Below are 22,216 nucleotides of genomic sequence, written 5' to 3'. Positions count from 1 at the left end.
TCTTTTTTTTTTAAGCCTTAAAGTTTTGGATTTTTTTGATTCCCCTCACCTCAACTTCTTCCTTCGGCAGTGACTCTCCTCCTCCTCTTTTTCCTCCTTCTCCTCCCACCCAAATTCTGAGCTTTTATTTCTTTCCTAATGGGTTTGCACGCATTATTTGCTTTTACATTGATTCCTGTGGGAAAAATTGCTTCTACTTACAATCTTTTCTACTTAAAACCTGGTCACGGAATGAATTAAGTTCTTAAATAGAGGTACCACTGTAGTTAGATTCAGCTCCGAACCACCTTTTCTCAACCTGCATATCTAGTTTGTCTCTCTAGATATGTGGACTTCCATTTCCAAGATTTCTCCAAATAGCGTGGACTATTCCTGGAATTCCGGAATCCAAACATATAGAGGCTTCTCAGGTTAAGAAAAGTAGTTATTTTGTTTCTCTGCAATGATTTTTGCAATGTTTTGTAAAACTAAATTTGTTAATAAACATTTATGTTCTCTAGAATATAGTTTCATGTTGCACATATGAGATAATGATTCAGAAGAAAAAAATAGATCTGTTATGGGCATAGAATGAAAACTCCCAAAAAAGACTAAATGAAACTATTTTAGATTAAGTTGCTTTTAAATTGGTAGGTTTTAATGCAGTGCTTAAAACAGTAGTCTGTACGAAAGATGTTATGAAAGTTTTTAACAGGCCCTGGAAAGATATATCTTCCTTTCAAGCTCTAGGGATGAATTTGGCTGTAAATGTTTCTGGGAAGTTGGAAGTCTCTGTATTCTGCTTTCAATCTCTCTTGACTTCCCCTGCTTGTTTCAAAAATTGCTTTTTGTACATATGTGGACCAAGTAACTTTGTTTCTGTCTTTATATTTTCAACATCACATACTGAAATGTTTTTCTGAAGAACAATAGAAGTTTGGCTCCATACAAGGCAGATGATTATCACTTACATAAAATAAGTGTATGCAAAAAACCTTAATTATAAATTAACCTCTAGACAATTTCAGTTTAAGCATTTTCAACAAATATATGTAGATCTCATGTTTATGTGTCTTCATATGTTGGAATTAATATACAGAGAATTTAAGAGACCAGTAACAGGAAAGTGTAGAAGTACCACCTTGAACATTTCTGTTGTTTTACAGGTTGCTGCAGGACCTGACTTGAAAAATAACCGGATATTAGATGAGCTGGTACAGAACTTCATTTCTGCAAGGTACTTAATAATTTTGCAAATTCTAGGGTGAGACTCAGGTGTGATTGAACCCAAAATCATGGACTAATACTGATATATCTATATCTGATGTCTGTCTGTCTGTCTGTCTATCTGTCTATCTTTTTGCAGTAACATGTGTGAGAAATAATATATGCACGTACTGTGTTTCCCTGAAAATAAGATCTTTCCTAATAATAAGCCTTCCCCTGAAAATAAACCCTCCTCTGAAAATAAGCTTTCCCCCCAAAATAAGGCCTCCCTGAAAATATTTAAACACATGCGCAGCCAGTCCCTGCCATTTCCTCTGGTTAGGGTTAGGAAGACAGAGCTGGAAATCAGGTAAGATGGCAAAAGGAGCCCCATCTTGCTCCACGTACCGCAAAATAATAAGACCTCCCTGAAAATAAGGCCAAGCGCTTATTTCAGGGTTCAAAAAAATATAAGGCAGGACCTTATTTTTGGAGAAACATGGTAATATATGCAGTATTTTATGCAGCTGTAAATTTGGACATACAAAACACTGCCACACAAAACATATCAAATTGACTGGTTGCAATTCAGTGTTGATATAGAAATGAAACTATTTCTAGGTACAGAGAAAGCAAAAGTAGAATTGGAGAGTAGAATAAAATTGTATTAAAATAGTAAAATATGAAATGTTTATTAATGTACCCTTTCCTAGGTTTAATTTTCTGCATTGTAATATTACAATTTATAATATTAGAATAGGTGAATGAATAACTTAGCTTAGGAGATTCCATGGAGGAAAGCTGTGAGGTAAATTTAATTTGTAATAATAATGCCATTGAAGGTTAAAAATTATGAATATCAGTCTCCCAAAATTTCATATTCTCCCTTTTCCTGATAAAGACTACTGGATTTATACATCTGGCAATATTATGATAATTATTTGCTCGTGGTATTTTGATAAACTATTTGTTTTATATTAAAATCCTGTGACATCATTGTTAACTAAGTTGAGAAGTATTAATGAAATTGTATCTAATAATATGCTACTTTATTTAATGAAGTCTGTCCAATCTTGCATTCTGTGAAAGGAAATTGAGCAGTTGCTTTGGGCTGATGTTCCATTTTTTTCTTCACATTCCTCTCATCCAGATGCATATGGTTGGAATATAGTGGCATTTGACATGATGTAGGAGGACATAGTTTTGCAAATAATTCCCTCCTCCCCTTCTTTTATTCATGGGAGCTATTCCCCCCCTACAGAGAGTTACCTTCTGAAGGTGAATATAATTGCCTAACAGGAGATAAAAATAGTCTTTATAACAGACAAAATGTCACTTTTAAATGTTTTGTTTTCTTTTGACTTAGGTTCTGCCTTTCTGAACATAAATTATGCAAGATGACTGAATCTTAGAAATATATACAGTTTTAAACTGTAGAAAGACAATTTAAATTATTGCTACTGTAACTTAAAAATCTGGCTTTCCCAAGAAGGAACTTTTCCATATCCATATCTAATTCGATTTTGGATTATCTTGGAAATTAAATAGGGCCAGTCTTGGCAGAACTTAGATAGAGGACCCTCTGGGAATTCCAAGGTTGGTGGAATTTGGAGATCTAACAAACATCCCAAAAGAAGGCAGTGGTAAACTGCTTCTATAATTTTGTCAAGAAAACTACATGGACATGAGTAATGAAGTACACAGCAGTTGAATTCGGCCTGAATGAGACTTTCATTTAATTATTTGACATTATATGCTAATCTGGCTTGTTGAGAAATGACTGAGATTAATTTGGCGAGGGGTAGCAAGCTTTTGTATGGGCAGTGACCATTCTGTAAGTGAATAGTTTATCAGTCTGTTGTTGAATTAGAGGAAGAATAGATGTTCTTAACAAGAAATGGAACATTTTCTGTCAGCTAAACTGTGTTACTACTGACTAGTTTATATTTTGGGTCACCAAAATATAATTTCTTCACTAGGTGACTCAGAATTGCCAACCCTAGGGGCACCAGTAGACTTTTAACTTTCTTGAATAGAATAAATTGTTCTTTAAAAATGAAAGCAAAGTTGTAGACTGAGATCTAGTTTGTTTCAGATTATGCAGGCAGTTTTCATGGATCTATTTCAAGGAATGAAAATATCTATTGAATTGTTAATCTAACAATTTGGATATCAAATGTATGTCTATTACAAGTGTTACAATAAATCTCCACACTTTATCGGTCTGATGATAAAAGCATTATTTCGAAGGTTGGTAATCTAAGAAGTAATTTATTACTTATAATATGTATGAGGGGGGGAGGGTCTTGGATTAAATGGCCTACAAGGTCCCTTCCAACTCTAGATCTATCTAATAACAAAACCCATCCTTTTTTTCAAGATAGTACTATTACAGTATGTTTGCACATTGCCAAAGAAATTACAGTTGAGATTACCAGTACTTCCTTGGATCTGTTTCTCCTTTGCAAATGCTGGGATCTACTTTGCATCACTTTTTAATAAACCTTTATATGAATTAGAAAAAAGGCATGTTTTTATACAAACAACCCAAAACTTTTAAGATTTGGATATTCTTTTTTTTTAACACCTCCAACTTTTTGGTACCAAATTTGAACTCTGACAACAATGAAACCATACTTTGTCTCTTATCCTCCTTAGGGGATTTCTCTTATCTGTAGTTATGAAGACTGAATTTTGGTTTGACAAGTTGCTGTCTTGTTTTCTCAAAAAATGTGTTTAGTAGAAGCAGAATGGGGAAAAACAAAACAAATAATGGGAAATTCCTAATTTCATAGTTCATTGAAATTAGGAATTTTTCCATTATTTGCTTTGTCCCTTTGTAGTTAGTTTTAAAGAAAGTTGGCCTATCCTAAACGATGTTAATTTCAGAAAAGATTGGTGTTTATAAAGAAGCATTAGCTTTATTTATTTTTGTTTTTGTTTATATTTATTATTTTACTGCTAGAAAAAGGTAGCAAAGAACAGAAAAACATTCTAGCTTTTTTAATAATTTATTTTAATTATAATTTTGTATTCTGCATTATTGTAACAGTTTTATCACTTTTAATGCGATAAAGCAGATTCGCCTTGCTGAGAGATGGATAGCAGATAAAATAAATAAAGAAATGCTTACATGCATAATACATACTTAGAGAAAGCTGCCTATGTAAAACATAGTTGTTATCACAGGCAGGACTACTATTCCTAAAGCTCTTTGTGTGATACAGTTATTTATCTATCTAGAATTTTGGAAACAGCAAAATATTCTGTATTTCCTGATATGGAATTTAAGAGCTGATTCTAGGTTTTTATCAATATTGTTTTAACGTAGAGCAAAATGAAAAGTCAAAAAGAAGAAAAAAGCAAAACCAAAAACCTAGGTTTGTTACAATCATACAATACTATATGGGTGGCATGTTGCTGCAATTGGAATTGATTTAATTTTTTTTAAAAAAAAAATTTCAACATGATTTCCATTCCCTTGGATTTTCATCTTGGATTTCTTTTGTGGTTAAATTTGGTCCTTTGAACCTGACCTTGATTTAATTATTTGTTATGGTTTTTTTTTCTTTGTTTGAGTTTGATGACATTTGGAGTCCTTTGGAATTGGGGTAGATTATACAGGTAAAATTCAAAAAATTAGAATATCATGCAGAAGTTCATTTATTTCAGTAATGTGGCACTTCTGTGGTGTTATGGAAGACCAAGATGCTTTAATAGCGGCCTTCATTGTTTGGTCTCATGTCTCTCATCTTTCTCTTAGCAATGCCCCATGGATTTTCTGTGGAGTTCAGGTCAAGATAGTTTGTTGGCCAATCAAAGACAGTAATCCCACGGTCATTGAAGCAGGTTTTGATGCTTTTGGCAGCCTGGGCAGGTGCCAAGTTCTGCTGGAAAATTGAAGTTAGCATCCCCATAAAGCTCAGATGCGGATGGAAGAATAGAGTGCTCCAAAATCTCCTGGTAGATGGCTACATTGACCCTGGACATAATGAAGCACAGTGCACCAACACCAGCAGATGACATGGCTTCTCAAATCAACCCAGACTGTGGAAACCTTTGTATCTCATTTGGAAACCAAGGACCCAGTATATGGAGAAAGAATTCAGTGCATTCTTGCTTGAGGTCCAGTGCAAAGTTTCCACAGTCTATGTTGATTTGATTTATGATTATCTCTCATATATTAAGTTTCACCTTTTAAGTTGAAATAAATGAATATTTGCACGATATTCTAATTTTTTGAGTTTCACCTGTAAGTATTGTAAAATATAGACAAATATTTTAAATGAAAAAAAGATAATCAAATAGCTCATGTTTTACTATAGATTAAACTGCGAATGGTTTAGAATCCTGGTCCAGTCCCTGGAAATTTTTATCTACGTGTTTTTTATTTACTTATTTTTATTCATTTCTTCAATTTCTATGGGGTGGCACGGAGGCTCAGTGATTAAGACCCAGGGCTTGTTGTCTGGAAAGCCAGCAGCCCAGGTTTGAGTCCTGAGCTTCACATGACAGGGTAAGCTCCTGTCCTCAACCCAGTTCAAAGGTGTGAAATGCAAGTATAGAAATAGGTACCACCGATGGGGAAGTACCTGCATTTTGTGATGTCATGCTGGCCACATGACCATGGAAATTTCTTTGGACAGTGCTGGCTCATTGCACTGCCCCCTATGACTGTTCTGGTTTCTGGTAGAAATTTAGCAATTACAAATAATTCTTATTAAATGCATTATATCATGAATAAAGAAACTCCATTTATTTCTCTGCTCTTCTGGAATTCAAACACATTTCATACAAGCACTTATCTGTTGGTCCGTTATCTCCCTTAACTGCATTTCTCACATTCCTTCTCCTTCTCCACTTAACAAGATTTATTTTCCTAACAGCATGATTTCTAAAACAGCAGCCCTGACTGTTAATCAACACAGAATACTTTTGGTTACTTGAGAGCGGCAAGAAAAACATCCATTTTTCTCTTCGGCAACGTTGAAACTCCACCCTTCTTCCCCACTGACCCCCTGACGTGCCAAATACATCACTACAGTATTTAACCCATTCCTCTCCTTAATATCTTCTTCCAGACACCTGTTCTCTACGTTTTTGGGCCCTTCTGAATTTAGGGTTAACCCAGCGAATGTCTGATTCTCCCTCACTAGATCCTGAACTCATAGCCCCATCCTGTGGCTGGCCTCCCACCTGTTCTACTACCTGTAACACCCCCCCCCCCAACTAATTCATAAACACTATCTGAATCCAAGTCCTAAATATCTTCATCATCCTCCAACTGACCAGCAGTATGTACAACACCGACTAGCAATAAAGACTAGCAAAAGACTACAGGAAATTGCAACAACTAGCAGAGTAAAATCCGCAGGGACTCCTTTTCCTTTCCCTTTCTTCAATTTTGATAACCACCCATCTCATTCAATGACTCTGGGTTGCTTACAATTCAAAAATATATATTGGCTCAGCATTTTCTTATCCTGACTTTTTTTTTAAAGGTCCTGTGCCTGGGCCTTCAAGGGCATGTATAAATAAAAGTCATTTTAAGAACTTTATCTCTTTTCTCTGTTACCAAAGCTGTCATGGACAATGTGCTCTATTGCCTCTTCACCAGAAGAGGGAGTTATGACTCTGTAATTCATTTGTCAATCAGATGAATTGGGAGGCATCCTCAAATTTAATCCTTACCTTGCTTGTCTCCCTTTTGTGGTTTATCAGGGGTCTGTTTGTTTTTTTACTTTACTTTGGATGCTTTTGGATCAGTTCTACAGAAACTTATATTGCAACTTGTAAGTTTTTCTTCTTGGATTTTCCTTACTCCCTTCCTTATAATTCCTTTCCCCCTTTTCAATTGGAGTATGAAAAGAATATCAAATTCCTTTTAACATTAAAGAAAGGTTGTAGCTAAAATGTAAACATTGGAGAGTCCTATAAATAATATAGTTAATGGTTATGATGGATATCTATTCCCAAACCATCTTAATGCTCCTATAGGCATGAGATATTTGAAAACCAAGATATGTGGATGGGTTGGAGGTAAGACACAAGTTCATGGAAAAGATAATAAAAATATGGGTAGAAAGATTTGTTAGGCACTGAGGAATATGTGGGGACAATATGAACAGATGAAAAATACAAACTGCACTTGAATCTGACTGGAGTCTGAGTCCAAAACAGCTTTTATTTTGGACATAAATAAGTTAAATGAGTGGTGTGAAATTGTTTCCCATTGATCAAGATGGGATGGGATTAAATGTGATATACTAAAAATAAACCATGAATAAATAGTAATCTATGATATTCCATAGAAGTCAAAGGTTTGTAAGAGAAAATGTAGATTTTTAAAAAAATCTGGAAAGAGTACTGTATTTATATTTATGCTTTAATTTTGGAAGCATCTTAGACCAAAATGGAACAGTAGTTCTTGAATAAGTTTCTATTTGTTTATCTGAATATCTATGATATGATGGAATCATAGAGGAATGTAAAAAGTGGTAGTATATGATCATCTTTGTATGACCAAATGATGGAGAAGGTTGGGAACTTTGGGGTAATAACAACTTTAAATAACCAGAAATAAAATTCCTTTCGGAAAATTACTGAAAGATGATTACCAAGCCAAAATATACCAACTTCCAAAATAAATATTAGAGCCATTAATTAAAGTGGCCTTAACTATTCACATAGTAGAAAAAGGTTCTCCACATTAAGTGTTAAACTTGTAGATACCAAAAATGTGCATCTTAACGAATTGGTTATGGGCTTATGCAGAGTATAAGATACACATGCTGCTGAAAAGGGTGACGTAGTGTTATCCCTTTTTATTTACATGTAAATGGGATATTGCCAGAAAAGGCCAACGTAATTGTATCTTAATTCAGAGAGAAGTGGTAAAGCAATAGTTTTAAGTAAGAAAACAAATGTTTGTTTATCAGAATAAGTGATTAAAGGTCACGTAGCTCTACAATGTTAAAAGTTCATTTAGCTTTAATATTGCAGATTGAGAAGATAAACTCGAATAAACCAAATGTCACAGCATGAGTATAATGCAACTTCTAAGAAATTGTTAGAACAAGGAAATAGAGAGTCATTTTTAGTTTAAGAGCTGAGATTTTGGCTGTATGCCAGCAGTCAACATGCCCAGAAAACTATGGCAATTAACTGGTATTTTGCACTAGTGCATTCCTAATTTTTCCTGTGAAGTCTAACACAAAAGTCATAGTAACACAACAATTCCTCTTTGGTTAACCCATCATTTGGAAGACGTACTTTTCCCATATAGCACTGAGATTGACATTAGTATATATGGATGGGATAGGGCATTGCAGATTAAAATTGAGCATGTTATGTCTCCTTTGGATGGAGTATTCAGCGTGGTCGTCATAAAAAATGAACATGTTATCTGCATGAATGCAAAAACAGAAAGGAAAGCTGCACAAGAGCTATATAAGCAGACAATACTGAATGCAAATAAGAAGTAAAAGGCTAGGGCTCGCTATAACTTTAATATTTAAGATTTTCTTTAAATATAGAATGGACAGGAAACCAGTTAGTAAAATGAGGGCTCTAATGGATGAGGCTATTTATTTGCACATTTGCCTCTTCAACTAAAAAAAGGAAAAAGCCGGTCTCTATGTACACTGTTTTGAAATACCTTGTTAGTTTAAAAGCAACATTAAAACGTTTCTAATGCATATTTTTGCATAAACCCCATCGCAAAAATTCAATGGTATTAAGGAGAGCCAAATGAATTATATGTATCTGTCTGCAATGAAGAAAAGGTGGGGCAGATGCTTGTCCCTGAATTCAAGATTTCTATTAACTTCCTGGGCTTGACATTTTTTTGAAAGACATTTTTTTGAAAGACATTTTTTTAACAGTTTTAAATTTATTAATAAACAGATAGGTAAACAAAAAAAGAGTAGACTTGAAAAAAAATACCAAATCTAGGAAGTGAGCATTAAAAAAATCCACATGGGTAAATTGTATCCTGGCCAAATGAATTAACAATGTACTTTGATAGAACATGGCTGGTAGTAGTGATTGACTAGGAAAAGAAAATTGAACTTACATAGATAGTTTGTGGGAAAGAACTTGATGTTCAGCTGCTATAAAAATAATCTCTTCTACCATGAGAAACATTTAGAAAAGTACTGAAAATAAAATTGCCAACATTAATTGTTAACACAATTACCCTAATTATGCTCACAGTGAATATTGACAATACAGGTATTATGTAGGACATATGATACTATGTGCATTTTGCTCGCTGTAAAAATAAACATGATGCATCTAAAAGGAAGCTCGTGATCAATGGACTGGAGGAGATTTCTTTGAAGAAAAAGTTACCATGATTTGGATGTTTCAGTTTTAGAAAATGGCAACATTGCAAGTAATGTAAGTTTTTAAAGTTAGAATTTTTAAAGATTATTTTTAAGACTATTTTTATGGATATTAATTGGATTACTGTGCTATTATGTCTTTGTATATGTTGTGAGTCGCCCCGAATCCTCGGAGAGGGGTGGCATACAAACCCAATTAATTAAATAAATAAATAAATAAATAAATAAATAAATAAATACTTAAATAGAGGTACCGGTACTTAAAATGTATGGTGTGAAAAAAGTACAAACAAAGCTGTGTTTCTCCATCTTTCAATAAAGTAGAATCCCACATTGAGCTAAATTTATAATTATGTAGCCAGGTATTACCAAACAGTTCTCGCATGCTATTTTAAATCTGTTGAATCCTCTGGAATTCTCTGTAGCTCAGCCCTAGTTAATTGGAGTGTGATTTAGGGTTTGGCCTTCTCCCAGGGTTCCCATTTTGACTTTTTTTTGCTATTCAAATCAGTAGCCATCTGGACTCAGTCTAACTCGTCACCCACAGGTATTTATTAATACTTGACACTTATGTGGAAGGCTGGGCACTAGCTATTGATAACATTCAATAGTTCACTGGCTCAAAATACTGGTGGTGTTTTCTAGAGCCTTACAGGACTTGGGCCTAAAGTAATTCCTTCTTCCAACCATAGTATTAATTAATACTAAGAGGTGTTTTTATTCTTCTTCTTCTTACTGAATATCCTTCAGACTTTGGAATGGCCTCCACTCAGAAAAGAAACTTGCTTCTTCTTTAATAGCTTTTTTCCAAAGGCTAGTCGTCACTGAGTAATATTATGTTTTTGTTCAAACAGCAACGATGGCTTCTGCAAGGTCGTTAGAAGCTTGCTTATAACTCAGATTTCTAATACTTACCAAGATTTTTGTAAACCACTTAGAGCTGTGATGGTGAACCTATGGCACACGTGCCACAGTTGGCATGCGAAACCATGCCTGAGGGCATGCGAGGCATTGCCCTATGTCAGCTCCAGGGCACATATGCATGCTGGGCAGCTGATTTTCGGCATTCCAAATGGCAAGGGGCGGCCATTTTCACTCTCCCCAGACTTCAGGAAAGCCTCTGGAGCCTGGGGATGGCGAAAAACAGACCCAATGGGCCTACTGGAAGTTTGGAAACAAACTTCCAGTTGGGCCATTGGGCTGTTTTTCACCCTCCCCTTACTTTATAAATGCCTCCTGAAGGCGAAGGGTGAAAAACGGGGCACTCGGCCTAACGGCTTCAGTGAGGTCTGCATGCATTCGCGAGGGGTGAGGTCAGCATGGGGGTTTGTGTGTGTATGTGCGGGATGAGGGCATTGCATTAAGGCTGTGGGCACACGTGCATGTGCTATCATGCGCGCACATCCTTTTGGCATCCGAGCAAAAAAAGGTTCGCCTTCATTGGCCTAAAGTTTCTGGAAGGTTCAATATATTATAAATTATAGATGGCTAGATGAAGAGACACAGGCATGAATATACCGAATTGGCATTAATATATTAACAATATTTCATAATTCATGCGGTTATAAATGGTTAACATTGAAAAGGCATTATATTACTGCATTTTATCCATTAGTAGTTTTTCTTCTCATCCTTTTGAACTATTTATGTTTCATATATTTGTTTAATTATGCTTATATTTAGAAGGTATATGGGAAGCTTGCGTTAAATGTGACAAAATTGTGTTTAACTCAGAATGCTTCTATTTCTTGAAAATCAATGATAGTTTAGAAAATAATGTTTTAAATCCCACAATATTAATATTTTAGTTGGTACTTTGTTCTAAGTTGTCTGAGTGACAAATGATTTATTGGAACTTTTATTTTATCATCTAAAGCTTTGTCTGATATTGCTAAGGTCAAGTAATGCTGTTCTCATCCAATTTGATATTGGTTTATAATCTTTCCCCATTTTTTATTTTTTTAATGGATATATATAAATCTTACACATCGAAGGTCAGATAATCTATGTTTTTGACTTGGAGAAGAACCAAATCAATAGCTGTCCATTATAGTATCCTTGGCTAAATTCTAGCATAAATAGTACAGTTTAGACACATCTTGGAACAGTTCACATCTTTGCATTCTAAAGAGGGTGCCATGATACTAAATAATACCTGTATATTAAAAACATGGTTATGGATATTCTCAGTCACCTGGGTCATAGTTGTCCCAAAGGTGCTTTTTCCAGAGGCCACTGGACTTTCTTGTTTTTCTTTGAATTCAAAGTAAAAACAGGAAAGTCCAGTTGCCTTTTGAAATTTTTTTATTAAAATTATGACTATGCTGAAGCAAAAAATCAGTCACCAAACATTCTAACCTAATCCAGATTTTTGGGTAAAAACCCAAAGCTTTAGTGTCTTTTTAGAAGTTACAGTGGCAGATACAGCAACAGAGAAGACAAATGCCCATGTTTTGTGTCATTTAGATCAGAGGTCCCCAACCGCCGGTCCGCGGACCAGGACCGGGCCGTTGGGGTTTTTCAGCCGGTCCGCGGCGGCGCTGACAGCTAGCTCCGTGGCCCTGCGCCTGGTCAGAGCTCGCTCTGTGTGGATTTATAATGTTTTCTGCCATAGCCGTGACAGCTCGCAGCTCCCGGCAGAGAACATTATGCAGGACGGGGTCGGGCGTCGGGCGGGTCTTAGTGACGCAGCCCTCCACAGCACAGCATGGTACCCGTTGTACGTCACGGGGCGGGTCTTAGTGACGCGGTCCTCCTGCACAGCATGGTGTGTTCCTGACGGGGTGGGGCGGCAGGCTCTCCTTACTGAAACGCCCCCGGCAGAACATGTTATGTGGGGCGTGCTGGGGCAGCAGACTGGCTTCAGTGACGCGGCTCAGTGTTCAGTGTGTAGCGCTGATAAGTATGCACTAAGCTCCACCCCTCCATAACCCCACCCCCATATGACCAAAGCCCCCCACCAGGCCATGGAAAACTGGTCTAGCTTAAAGCCGGTCCCTGGTGCAAAAAAGGTTGGGGACCTCTGATTTAGATCTTTATAGATGATCATCAGCACCTTGATTTGCACCTGGAAGCTAATCCTGAAACTGTTCAGAGTAGCTCGTGGAATGAGCAATGTTGTAAGGCAAACTGAGGTGCATCCATAACTAATTGCACTACTACATTGTGGATCAGCTGTAACTTTCACATAAGTCTTTAAGGGCATCCCCATGTCATGCATATTGCAGTAATACAGACGTGAGGTGACTGAAAAAGGCCGTTGAATTGACACAATTGGCACACAAGACAAATCTATGTAAGCCCTCTTTGGTGCTTGCTGCACGTCACCATGCTATAAAAAATATGTTGAGATTCTAGAACAGGGGTGTCAAAATTGGTGGCCTGCAGGATGTGTCATGGGCAGACCATGCCCACCCCAACTCCGCGAATGGGAAAAAACTGTGAAACATCACATGATGGCAATGTAACACCGCAGATTTGACACCTGTGCTCTAGAAAGAGTGCAAAGAAGAGCATCAGAGATGATTAAAGGACTGGAGGCTAAAAAATATGAAGAATGGTTGCTGGAACTGGGCATGTCTAGTTTAATGAAAAGAAGGACCAGGGGAGACATGATAGCAGTGTTCCAATATCTCAGGGGTTTTTACAAAGAAGAGGGAGTCAAACTATTCCCCAAAGCACCTGAAGGTACAACAAGAAGCAATGAATGGAAATTAATCAAGGAAAGAAGCAACCTAGTACTAGGAACAAATTTTCTGACAGTTAGAACAATTAATTGTTGGAATAACCTGCCTCCAGAAAATGTGAATGCTCCAACACTCAAAGTTTTCAAGAAGAGATTGAATAACAATTGGTCTGAAATGGTATATAGGGTTTTCTGCCTGAGCCGGGGTTTGGACTAGAAGATCTCCAAGGTCCCTTCCAACTCTGTTATTCTATTCTATTCTTTTAATTAATTAATTAATTAAGTAATTAATATTGCTTCTTCATTGCTTATTTGACCCCTATGACAATCATTAAGTGTTGTACCACATGATTCTTGACAAATGTATATTTTATTTTATGTACGTTGAGAGCATATGCACCAAGACAAATTCCTTGTGTGTCCAATCACACTTGGCCAATAAAAATTCTATTCTATTCTATTCTATTCATGTTCTTTAAGAAGGAGCTGGAAGTCCTGAAAACATGTACCAAATTTGCCTGAGAGAGTAATTCTTACCCACTCCTATAGTTGGAAGATCTCTGGAATCAATTAGTACAGTACACATATTCATAGCCGCTCAATCTTGCTAGCGTTGAGCCTCAACCTGTTCTCCATGGAGGCACCAACAACCTTCAGATACTGCAACCACACCTTAATATTACTATTTGGTTGGTCAGGATCTGAACCTGACCAGATAATAAGGGTGTCATCTGCTGTATTGATAACATCTGATCTGTGCTGCCAAATAACCTCACCTAGCGGTTACAAGTAGACATTGAATAGCACCAGTTGTTAACTTTTGTAGTGAAGTAATTCAGTGAAAGGAGGGAAGCCTTTTCTACAGTATTTTGGCTATAGCTAAACTAATCTAAATCTAAATACAAATCTAAATAATAAATAAATAAATAAATAAATAAATAAATAAATAAATAAATAAATAAATAATCTATTGGATTTGAGCCATTAGTAGTCAAGAGTTTTATTTTGAAAAAAATGATTTAAGTTTGTAATTGGTTTTTCTAAAGGTTGTGGTATATTTTCATGAGTGAAAATTATATTTTGGGTCAATAGAACATTTTCATAGAAACATAGAAACATAGAAGTCTGACGGCAGAAAAAGACCTCATGGTCCATCTAGTCTGCCCTTATACTATTTTCTGTATTTTATCTTAGGATGGATATATGTTTATCCCAGGCATGTTTAAATTCAGTTACTGTGGATTTATCTACCACGTCTGCTGGAAGTTTGTTCCAAGGATCTACTACTCTTTCAGTAAAATAATATTTTCTCATGTTGCCTTTGATCTTTCCCCCAACTAACTTCAGATTGTGTCTCCTTGTTCTTGTGTTCACTTTCCTATTAAAAACACTTCCCTCCTGAACCTTATTTAACCCTTCAACATATTTAAATGTTTCGATCATGTCCCCCTTTTCCTTCTGTCCTCCAGACTATACAGATTGAGTTCATTAAGTCTTTCCTGATACGTTTCATTGCTTATATCTTCACGGATCCATGGTCTTATGAATGGAATATATCTTTTCTGCCTCCTCTAAGGAAAAGATAAAAAGTACTTGCTATGTGTCTTACAACAGGGGTCTCCAACCTTTAAGATCGACTCAGAAATTCTGAGACTTGAAGTCCACAAGTCTTAAAGTTGACAAGATTGGAGACCCTTGTCTTAGAGGATTTTGACATCTTCTCTGGTAAATGCCATGAAAATATCTGTTTTATTTTAATTTTTGGTTTAATTTGAATATGTCAAATAATATTGCATTCAATTACTTCTATGACTTAACTTTTCTTTTGTACTTTTGGGGTTTATTATGAGGTATTATTACTGTAATTGCACCCAATATGCATCCACTAGATGTCACCAATAAGCTTATTGTAACTAGGCAATAATAAGTATGACTCTTAATAACTTTTAAAGTTCAATAATAGTTTTTGCAAAAAGTACTTTTATTATGCCACTAATACTTGGGTTGAGCATTTTGCTATGAATTAACTGCATTATGTCTGAATGAGCATTGATAATAGGGTCATAAAAGTTTTTAGATGTGTTTAGGGAGTGGAAATTATATAGAATTTTAATTATTTTTAATGCTTTCATTTTAGGTCAAAATGTTTAGAATTTGTTCTCATTTGCATCTGTAATCAACTTTCAGTAATATTAATTGTAGCAGTTTTCAAATTAATAAATAACATAACATCCTAGGAGGAATATTGTGGGCCAAATTTTTCATAAGTTGATTTATTAAGTGTTAAATACATAGGCCAGATGCTATATACATTTTAAAATATATGCAGATTTTCCTCTAAGGATTTTGTCTTTCTCTGCCCTTGTGTGTTCTGTAGCTTCTTTACATCTGTTCATAAATTACACAAAACCATAGGTACAAACCTTTCCTATTAGCCTTAAACAAAACTGATGGTGTTTATATTATGGTAATTATTTCTTGAATTTAGAGGACTACCATAATTAGAGGATTGTGGTTAATTACATGTACTGGGATTCATGTACTAGGATATGCATAGGAAAAATATATAGTAGAAATAAAGTTGTAGATAACCAATAACTGATGTGCTGTGTTAATTGTTTTGAAATAATTACTAAATTAACTGATCAGTATTGAAATATATTTTGGGGAAATGCATTAAAAAGGACAGAAGTTTAGTTTCTGTCTGTAGAAGCCAATAAAATGTATTGTGTGATAGAAATTCTGGAATTAATTTTGGCTAGTGCCAAAATATTATACTAAAATTGTTGATTGTGAAAAAAACTGCTATGGGACCCAGCTGTTTAATCCTTCTTTTCTCCTCTCACTCACCTCACACTTTTCTAATTTCAAGGACTCCATCTATCCATTTATAACAACAGCAACAACAACAATAATAACAACAACAGAGTTGGAAGGGACCTTGGAGGTCTTCTAGTCCAACTTACACCACGGTTATGAATTTAGAGTAGTCAAACTCTGTCTTTTAAAAATGTGGCAGAATTCTTGGATAACTGATGTGTTTTCCTTCTCTTTATATAAATAAATAGTAGGCAGTTCATGGGGTTTGTATCTCAGCTCCCAATGCTAGTTACAAATAAGGAATAAGTAAAGTATTCAGTTGATTGTGGATGCTTACATTAATTATAATCATTTCACTTAATTTTCAGCAGGACTTCAGTGAGAAGACATCATGCTTGGGTTTTAGCTATTGTTGCCTTTCAAATGTTGAAAGGAATCCTAAGAAAGAAAAGGCACAATGGCTTTGTAAATTGATTTTGCTCCATATTTTGTTCCTAGACAGCGGCTGTTCCAGGCAGTTTTGGATTCTCCATCAATTTCTTCTCCAACTCTGTTACCTAAGAAAACTCCTCTCCAAGGTCACATTTTGAACTCTCCGGATGGATTGTTTTTAAAGCAGAAAAGGAAATGTGCAGATATCTTTCCAGTCAATGAAAATAGACATTTAGTATCAGCTGACAGAGGCAAAGGTATTAAAATAAAGCAAGAGGAGAACCCCTACAGCTCAGAAGAAAGTTACGGGCCAGGTGGTAAAGAAGTAGCAAATACATCTCCCACTGGAAGAATCAGAAACTCTGAAATGCCTTCCACGTCTGTAACAAAATTTGTCACAAAAGGTAAGGCATCTTACTGTATACATCAAAATTGCACATTCATTTTTCTTTACTTGTGCTGGTTTATATCATATATTTGATTCTGATTATTTTAATCTTTATATTAATACGTCAGTTTATTTTATTCATACTGTTGCTTCTACACTGATGTTAACTGAGGGTATTTTTGTGTTAGCTTAGATATTCATTTCTGCATACAATAAGATTCTCTTCAGGGGATGGATAAAATGAATGAGCAATGTTTCTTAATCTTGGGAACTTTAAGAGGTGTAGTACTTCAACTCCCAGAATTCCCAAGCCACTCTAGAATGCTGGATGGGAAATTCTGGGAATCAAAGTCTACATATCTTAAAGTTCATAAGAGTTAAGAAACTAGAAGACTATTAGTAACTCACATTTCCCTAGATTTCTTACCTCCATGTATAAAGTAAATAGCCACTAAATATGCCAATTATAAATGAAATCTGTTTACTTATTTATTTTACTTGAAATAAAGGACTTCAGAATACGTACTGTAGGATAAGTAATAAAAACAAACAAAAAGAAATTAAAACATTACACATTGATTAATTGATGATGTGCCATCAAGTTGTCAATTTCTAATGACCAAATAGATAGATTTTCTCCATGATAATCTGTCCCTCTTCCAATCTTCCAAAGGTAAAACAGGAACAATACATCAACAATTACATTAGTTAAATTCAATAAAGCTATATCCCCCCAATGGCCAGGGGAAAAAAAAATATGACCCATACAATATATCATACGATCATTTTGTCTATTTATCCTACTACTGTTATTTTTGGGATTTAGCTTTAATTAAATATAAAACATATACAAAAGATAATGGGGTTGTCATATTAAGAAAAAAGTAGAAGACGAAATGTTTCAATATTTGCAAAATTTCTTCTATCTATGTGCTGTTCCCTAAATATAGTTTATAGAAAAACCTTTTGGAGAAGCCAAGTATATATTAGGTGATGATTTCAAACCCCACCACCACAATGAAAATGAATTTATCAAACATAGTTGATTGGTAGGAAGCTGTGCACCTGCTGTATAATAAAGGATTTGAAAGTATAGTTAAAATACACTTTAATAACATTTTAAAATGTTGCTTTTTTCCTGCCAGTAGTTCATTTGTGAAACCTTGCATCATCTGTGTGTGCATAGGATAGATAGAAAAATAATAGAATTCTTTACAGCCCCCACAGTGCCGCTCGCCTTTGCTCCCCCTGCTGCGCCCCTTGCCCCTGCTTACCCGGATCACCTCCTGCAGGGGGCCATGGCACAGGGAACAAGCCGGGTGGCCCCAATTCGAGCCGCACGGCCTGTTCTGTGCTCTCCTGTGCCCCAGCTGCTGCTCTAGGTACAGTAGCGAGAATCTCTTTCCGGTAATTTTTACCAGAATTACACATGCTCCATTTCCGTTAACGGAACGGTGTTCCCCCGTTCCACCTAGTAGGCCCCCCCTGGATACAGGGAAATTGTTCATACTAGCTTCATTATAAAAATAAAGCTTCATTATAAAAGATGCTGGCTTCATTAGCATTTGCTAATGAACTCTGAAATTATATAAATCCAAGCCTAGTGTCTTCTAGATGTTTATTTATTTTATTATTTATTGGGTTTATATGCCGCCCCTCTCCGAGGACTTGGGGCAGCTCACAACATATCAAAACAATATACAGTATACATATCTAAAAATCCAATTAATATAGTTAAAATACCTTTAAAAACACTAATAACATTTAAAATCACTCAATCCCATTCGCATAGCAAAACATACCTACATTGTGGGCCAGGGGGCTAGGGTCTAATGGCCCCAAGCCTTGCGGCACAGATGAGTCTTTAGACTCTTACGGAAGGCGAGGAGGGGGGGCGTACGAATCTCTGGGGGGAACTGGTTCTCAAGGGCTGGAGTCCCCATAGAAATGGCTCTTTCCTTAGGTCCCACCAAGCAACATTGTCTAGTTGATAGGACCTGCAGAAGACCAACTCTGTGGGACCTCACCGGTCGCTGGGACTCATGCGGCAGAAGGTGCATATGTTTGACTAACTCCTGTCACCACTTCTGGAGGGCTTGAGAAGAATCCATCTAGATGTCTGCACACTGTATAACCGCAAATAACCCCTCTTCCCCTAATGAGAGTTTTTGTAATTTAATTTATAATCTGATATGGCCTTGTTTAAATATTTCAGTGGAGTGTCCTGTCTGTGGGGTTCCTGTTCAAGAACTACATATAAATAACCACCTTGATAGTTGTCTGGCAAGAGATGAGAAGAAAGACAGTCTCCGAAGGTAAGGTTCTTGAATGTTCAATACATAAACAAACAAACAAGCTCTAATAAATGCTATTCATATCTAACTTTAGCAAGAAAATAGTACCATTTTTTTTCTTATTTTATCTAATGGCCTTTGAATAATGTTTTTAGGTATAAAAACAATATTATACAGAAGTTCCCTGAAGATGGGCTTCATCATGAGTCTGAAAGCTCAGAACACAAAATCTCTGGTCTTGATGACCGACCCAGACTGGCTCCTAAAAATAGTATTAGTACATTGGCAATCATCAATAAAGTAACAATTTATTCAGATTTTTTTGGATTTATTAGATAAAGGGGACTCCATTCCACTGGAGCAATTGCTATCTGGAGAATAGCTGAAACAATATTAGGGCCTTTTCTGTAATATTTTCCAGCAGATGGTTTTTCTTTGCTACACTTCCATCAAGGAGGCAGCTAAAACCATTCACTCTCGCAGCCGCGAGAGCATTCGTGGGGCTTCCAAGATTCGCCCACGTTTCTACAACACTCCGTGGCTTGTATTGGCTGCCGATCAGTTTCCGGTCACAATTCAAAGTGTTGGTTATGACCTTTAAAGCCCTACATGGCATTGGACCAGAGTACCTCTGGAACTGCCTGCTACCGCATGAATCCCAGCGACCGATAAGGTCCCACAGAGTTGGCCTTCATCGGGTCCCATCGACTAAACAATGTCGTTTGGCGGGCCCCAGGGGAAGACCCTTCTCTGTGGTGGCCCCGGCCCTCTGGAATCAACTCCCCCCCGGAGATTAGAACTGCCCCCACCCTCTCTGTCTTTTGTAAACTACTCAAGACTCACTTATACCGCCAGGCATGGGGGAGTTGAGAGAACTTTCCCCCAGGCTTTTTTATATTTTGTTTTATGTTTGGTATGAATGTGTTGTTTGGTTTTTTAAATATGATAGGGTTTTATATGCTTTTTAAATATTAGATTTGTTCTACTATAATATTGTTTTTATTATTGTTGTGAGCCTCCCCGAGTCTTCTGCACGATCTGAAGTTTCCGAACATTTTTCAAAGGTAGCCCCATGTAGAGAGCGTTACAGTAGTCAAGCCTCGAGGTGATGAGGGCATGAGTGACCGTGAGCAGTGACTCCCGGTCCAAGTAGGGTCGCAACTGGTGCACCAGGCGAACCTGGGCAAACGTCCCCCTCGCCACAGCTGAAAGATGTTTCTCTAATGTGAGCTGTGGATCGAGGCGGACGCCCAAGTTGCGAACCTTCTCTGAGGGGGCCAGTGATTCTCCCCCCAGGGTAATGGACGGACAGATGGAGTTGTCCTTGGGAGGTAAGATCCACAGCCACTCCGTCTTGTCTGGGTTGAGTTTGAGCTTGTTGACACTCATCCAGGCCCTAACATCCTCCAGGCACCGGCCCATCACTTCCACTGCTTCGTTGGCTGGACATGGGGTGGAGATGTATAACTGGGTATCATCGGCGTATTGATGATACCTCACCCCATGCCCTTGGATGATCTCACCTAGCGGTTTCATGTAGATATTAAATAGCAGGGGGGAGAGGACCGACCCCTGAGGCACCCCACAAGGGAGAGACCTAGAGGTCGACCTCTGATCCCCTACTAACACCGACTGCGACCGACCAGAGAGGTATGAGGAGAACCACTGAAGAACAGTGCCTCCCACTCCCAACCCCTCTAGTCGGTGCAGAAGGATACCATGGTCGATGGTATCGAAAGCCGCTGAGAGGTCAAGAAGCACCAGGACAGAGGACAAGCCCCTGTCCTGGGCCCGCCAGAGATCATCCATCAACGCGACCAAAGCAGTTTCCGTGCTGTAGCCGGGCCTGAATCCAGACTGTTGAGGACCTAGATAATCGGCTTCTTCCAAGGACCGCTGGAGCTGAAGTGCCACCACTTTCTCAACAACCTTCCCCATAAAGGGAAGGTTGGAGACTGTACGTAGTTGACTCCTTGAAATAACGTGATTGGCATATATTTATCTCTCACAATCTTAGTCATCAATATAAATAGAAATGAAACATGGTACAAGGCAATAGTTGGTTCTAAAACCCTTTGTCACGGGTTTGTGTGCATGCTCGCGTGATGCTTCTGCGCATGCGCAGAAGCGTCCCAGATGGGTGGGCAGAGCCTCCTGCTGTCGGTGCTACCAGTTTTTAGAACTGGGCTGAAGCAGGAGCAACCCACTGCTGGTACAAAGGGAGATAGCAGGTTGCTGCAAAACATCCCCAAATACATCCAAAAAAGGTTCAATTAGTTGAAAGGGGAGAACAGATTGTTTCAATTTTTCATATTTGCTGGGGTTGTACATCAGAACGTGAACTCAGAAAAGGGTAATTATTTGCATTTGATTTCAAACAGCTCCTAAATCATTCTCAGTTTCATGTTCCTGAGTATAAAGAAGGTCAGTAATTTAGTAAGTTATTGCATAGTGCAGTCTGTCTTAAGTGATGTGCTACAGAACCCTCGTGTTCCATAAGAGGTCATTAAAGGTTACGCAAGAAATAAACTTAAAAAAACCTCCTTTTCATGCCCTGCAATGCTAGAATATGCAGTGGTAAGAATTTTCATGTGCTATGAGTGATCTGCTCACTGGCAACTTTGATATTGTTGCAAATATTGTAAAGTTTTGTTACTTTTATGCAGACCTGTGAATTATTTCAGGGCTATTCCATGATATAAAAGTTGAGAAAAGCTGGTCTAGGACAACAAATATATATGGGACATAACTGTCAGTCACCCAAGCATCTGCCCATCTAATAATAGATATTTTCCGAGTCTTCGGAGAAGGGTGGCATACAAATCTAATAAATAATAATAATAAGATATATGCAGAGTTTAACAAACAAGCAATTTTTTTATTTAAAAAAGAAATATTTTCTCATTAGTGTTTAAATTCTTTTTATCTTTGATAGAAATCCAATCAAATACAGATGTTTCCCCCCATGTCTACATTCCTTACACTTTAAATCTCTCTTAATGTTTACTTAAAGAGCTAACAGCTACTCTACTTTGATTGCTCTTTATGTTTGCCCATAATATAGGAA

The 22,216-nt window shown here is 37.0% G+C and overlaps 1 protein-coding gene across 4 annotated transcripts in view; it reads left to right on the top strand.

Annotated features, from left to right (window-relative positions):
* The window catches only part of RAD18 (RAD18 E3 ubiquitin protein ligase), a 138,452-nt gene that overhangs the window by 25,317 nt on the left and 90,919 nt on the right, over positions 1–22,216 (top strand). For all 4 annotated transcript variants that reach the window (XM_070738284.1, XM_070738286.1, XM_070738283.1 and 1 more), the window contains exons 4-6: positions 1,146–1,216; positions 16,534–16,871; positions 19,071–19,170. In XM_070738284.1, the coding sequence (XP_070594385.1) occupies positions 1,146–1,216; positions 16,534–16,871; positions 19,071–19,170 (509 nt within the window). The remainder of the gene's footprint in view (positions 1–1,145; positions 1,217–16,533; positions 16,872–19,070; positions 19,171–22,216) is intronic.

The sequence above is a fragment of the Erythrolamprus reginae genome, chromosome 2 (genome assembly GCF_031021105.1).
Source record: "Erythrolamprus reginae isolate rEryReg1 chromosome 2, rEryReg1.hap1, whole genome shotgun sequence".
Taxonomy (NCBI): Eukaryota; Metazoa; Chordata; class Lepidosauria; order Squamata; family Dipsadidae; genus Erythrolamprus; species Erythrolamprus reginae.
This window is presented reverse-complemented; position numbering and strand designations above follow the sequence as displayed.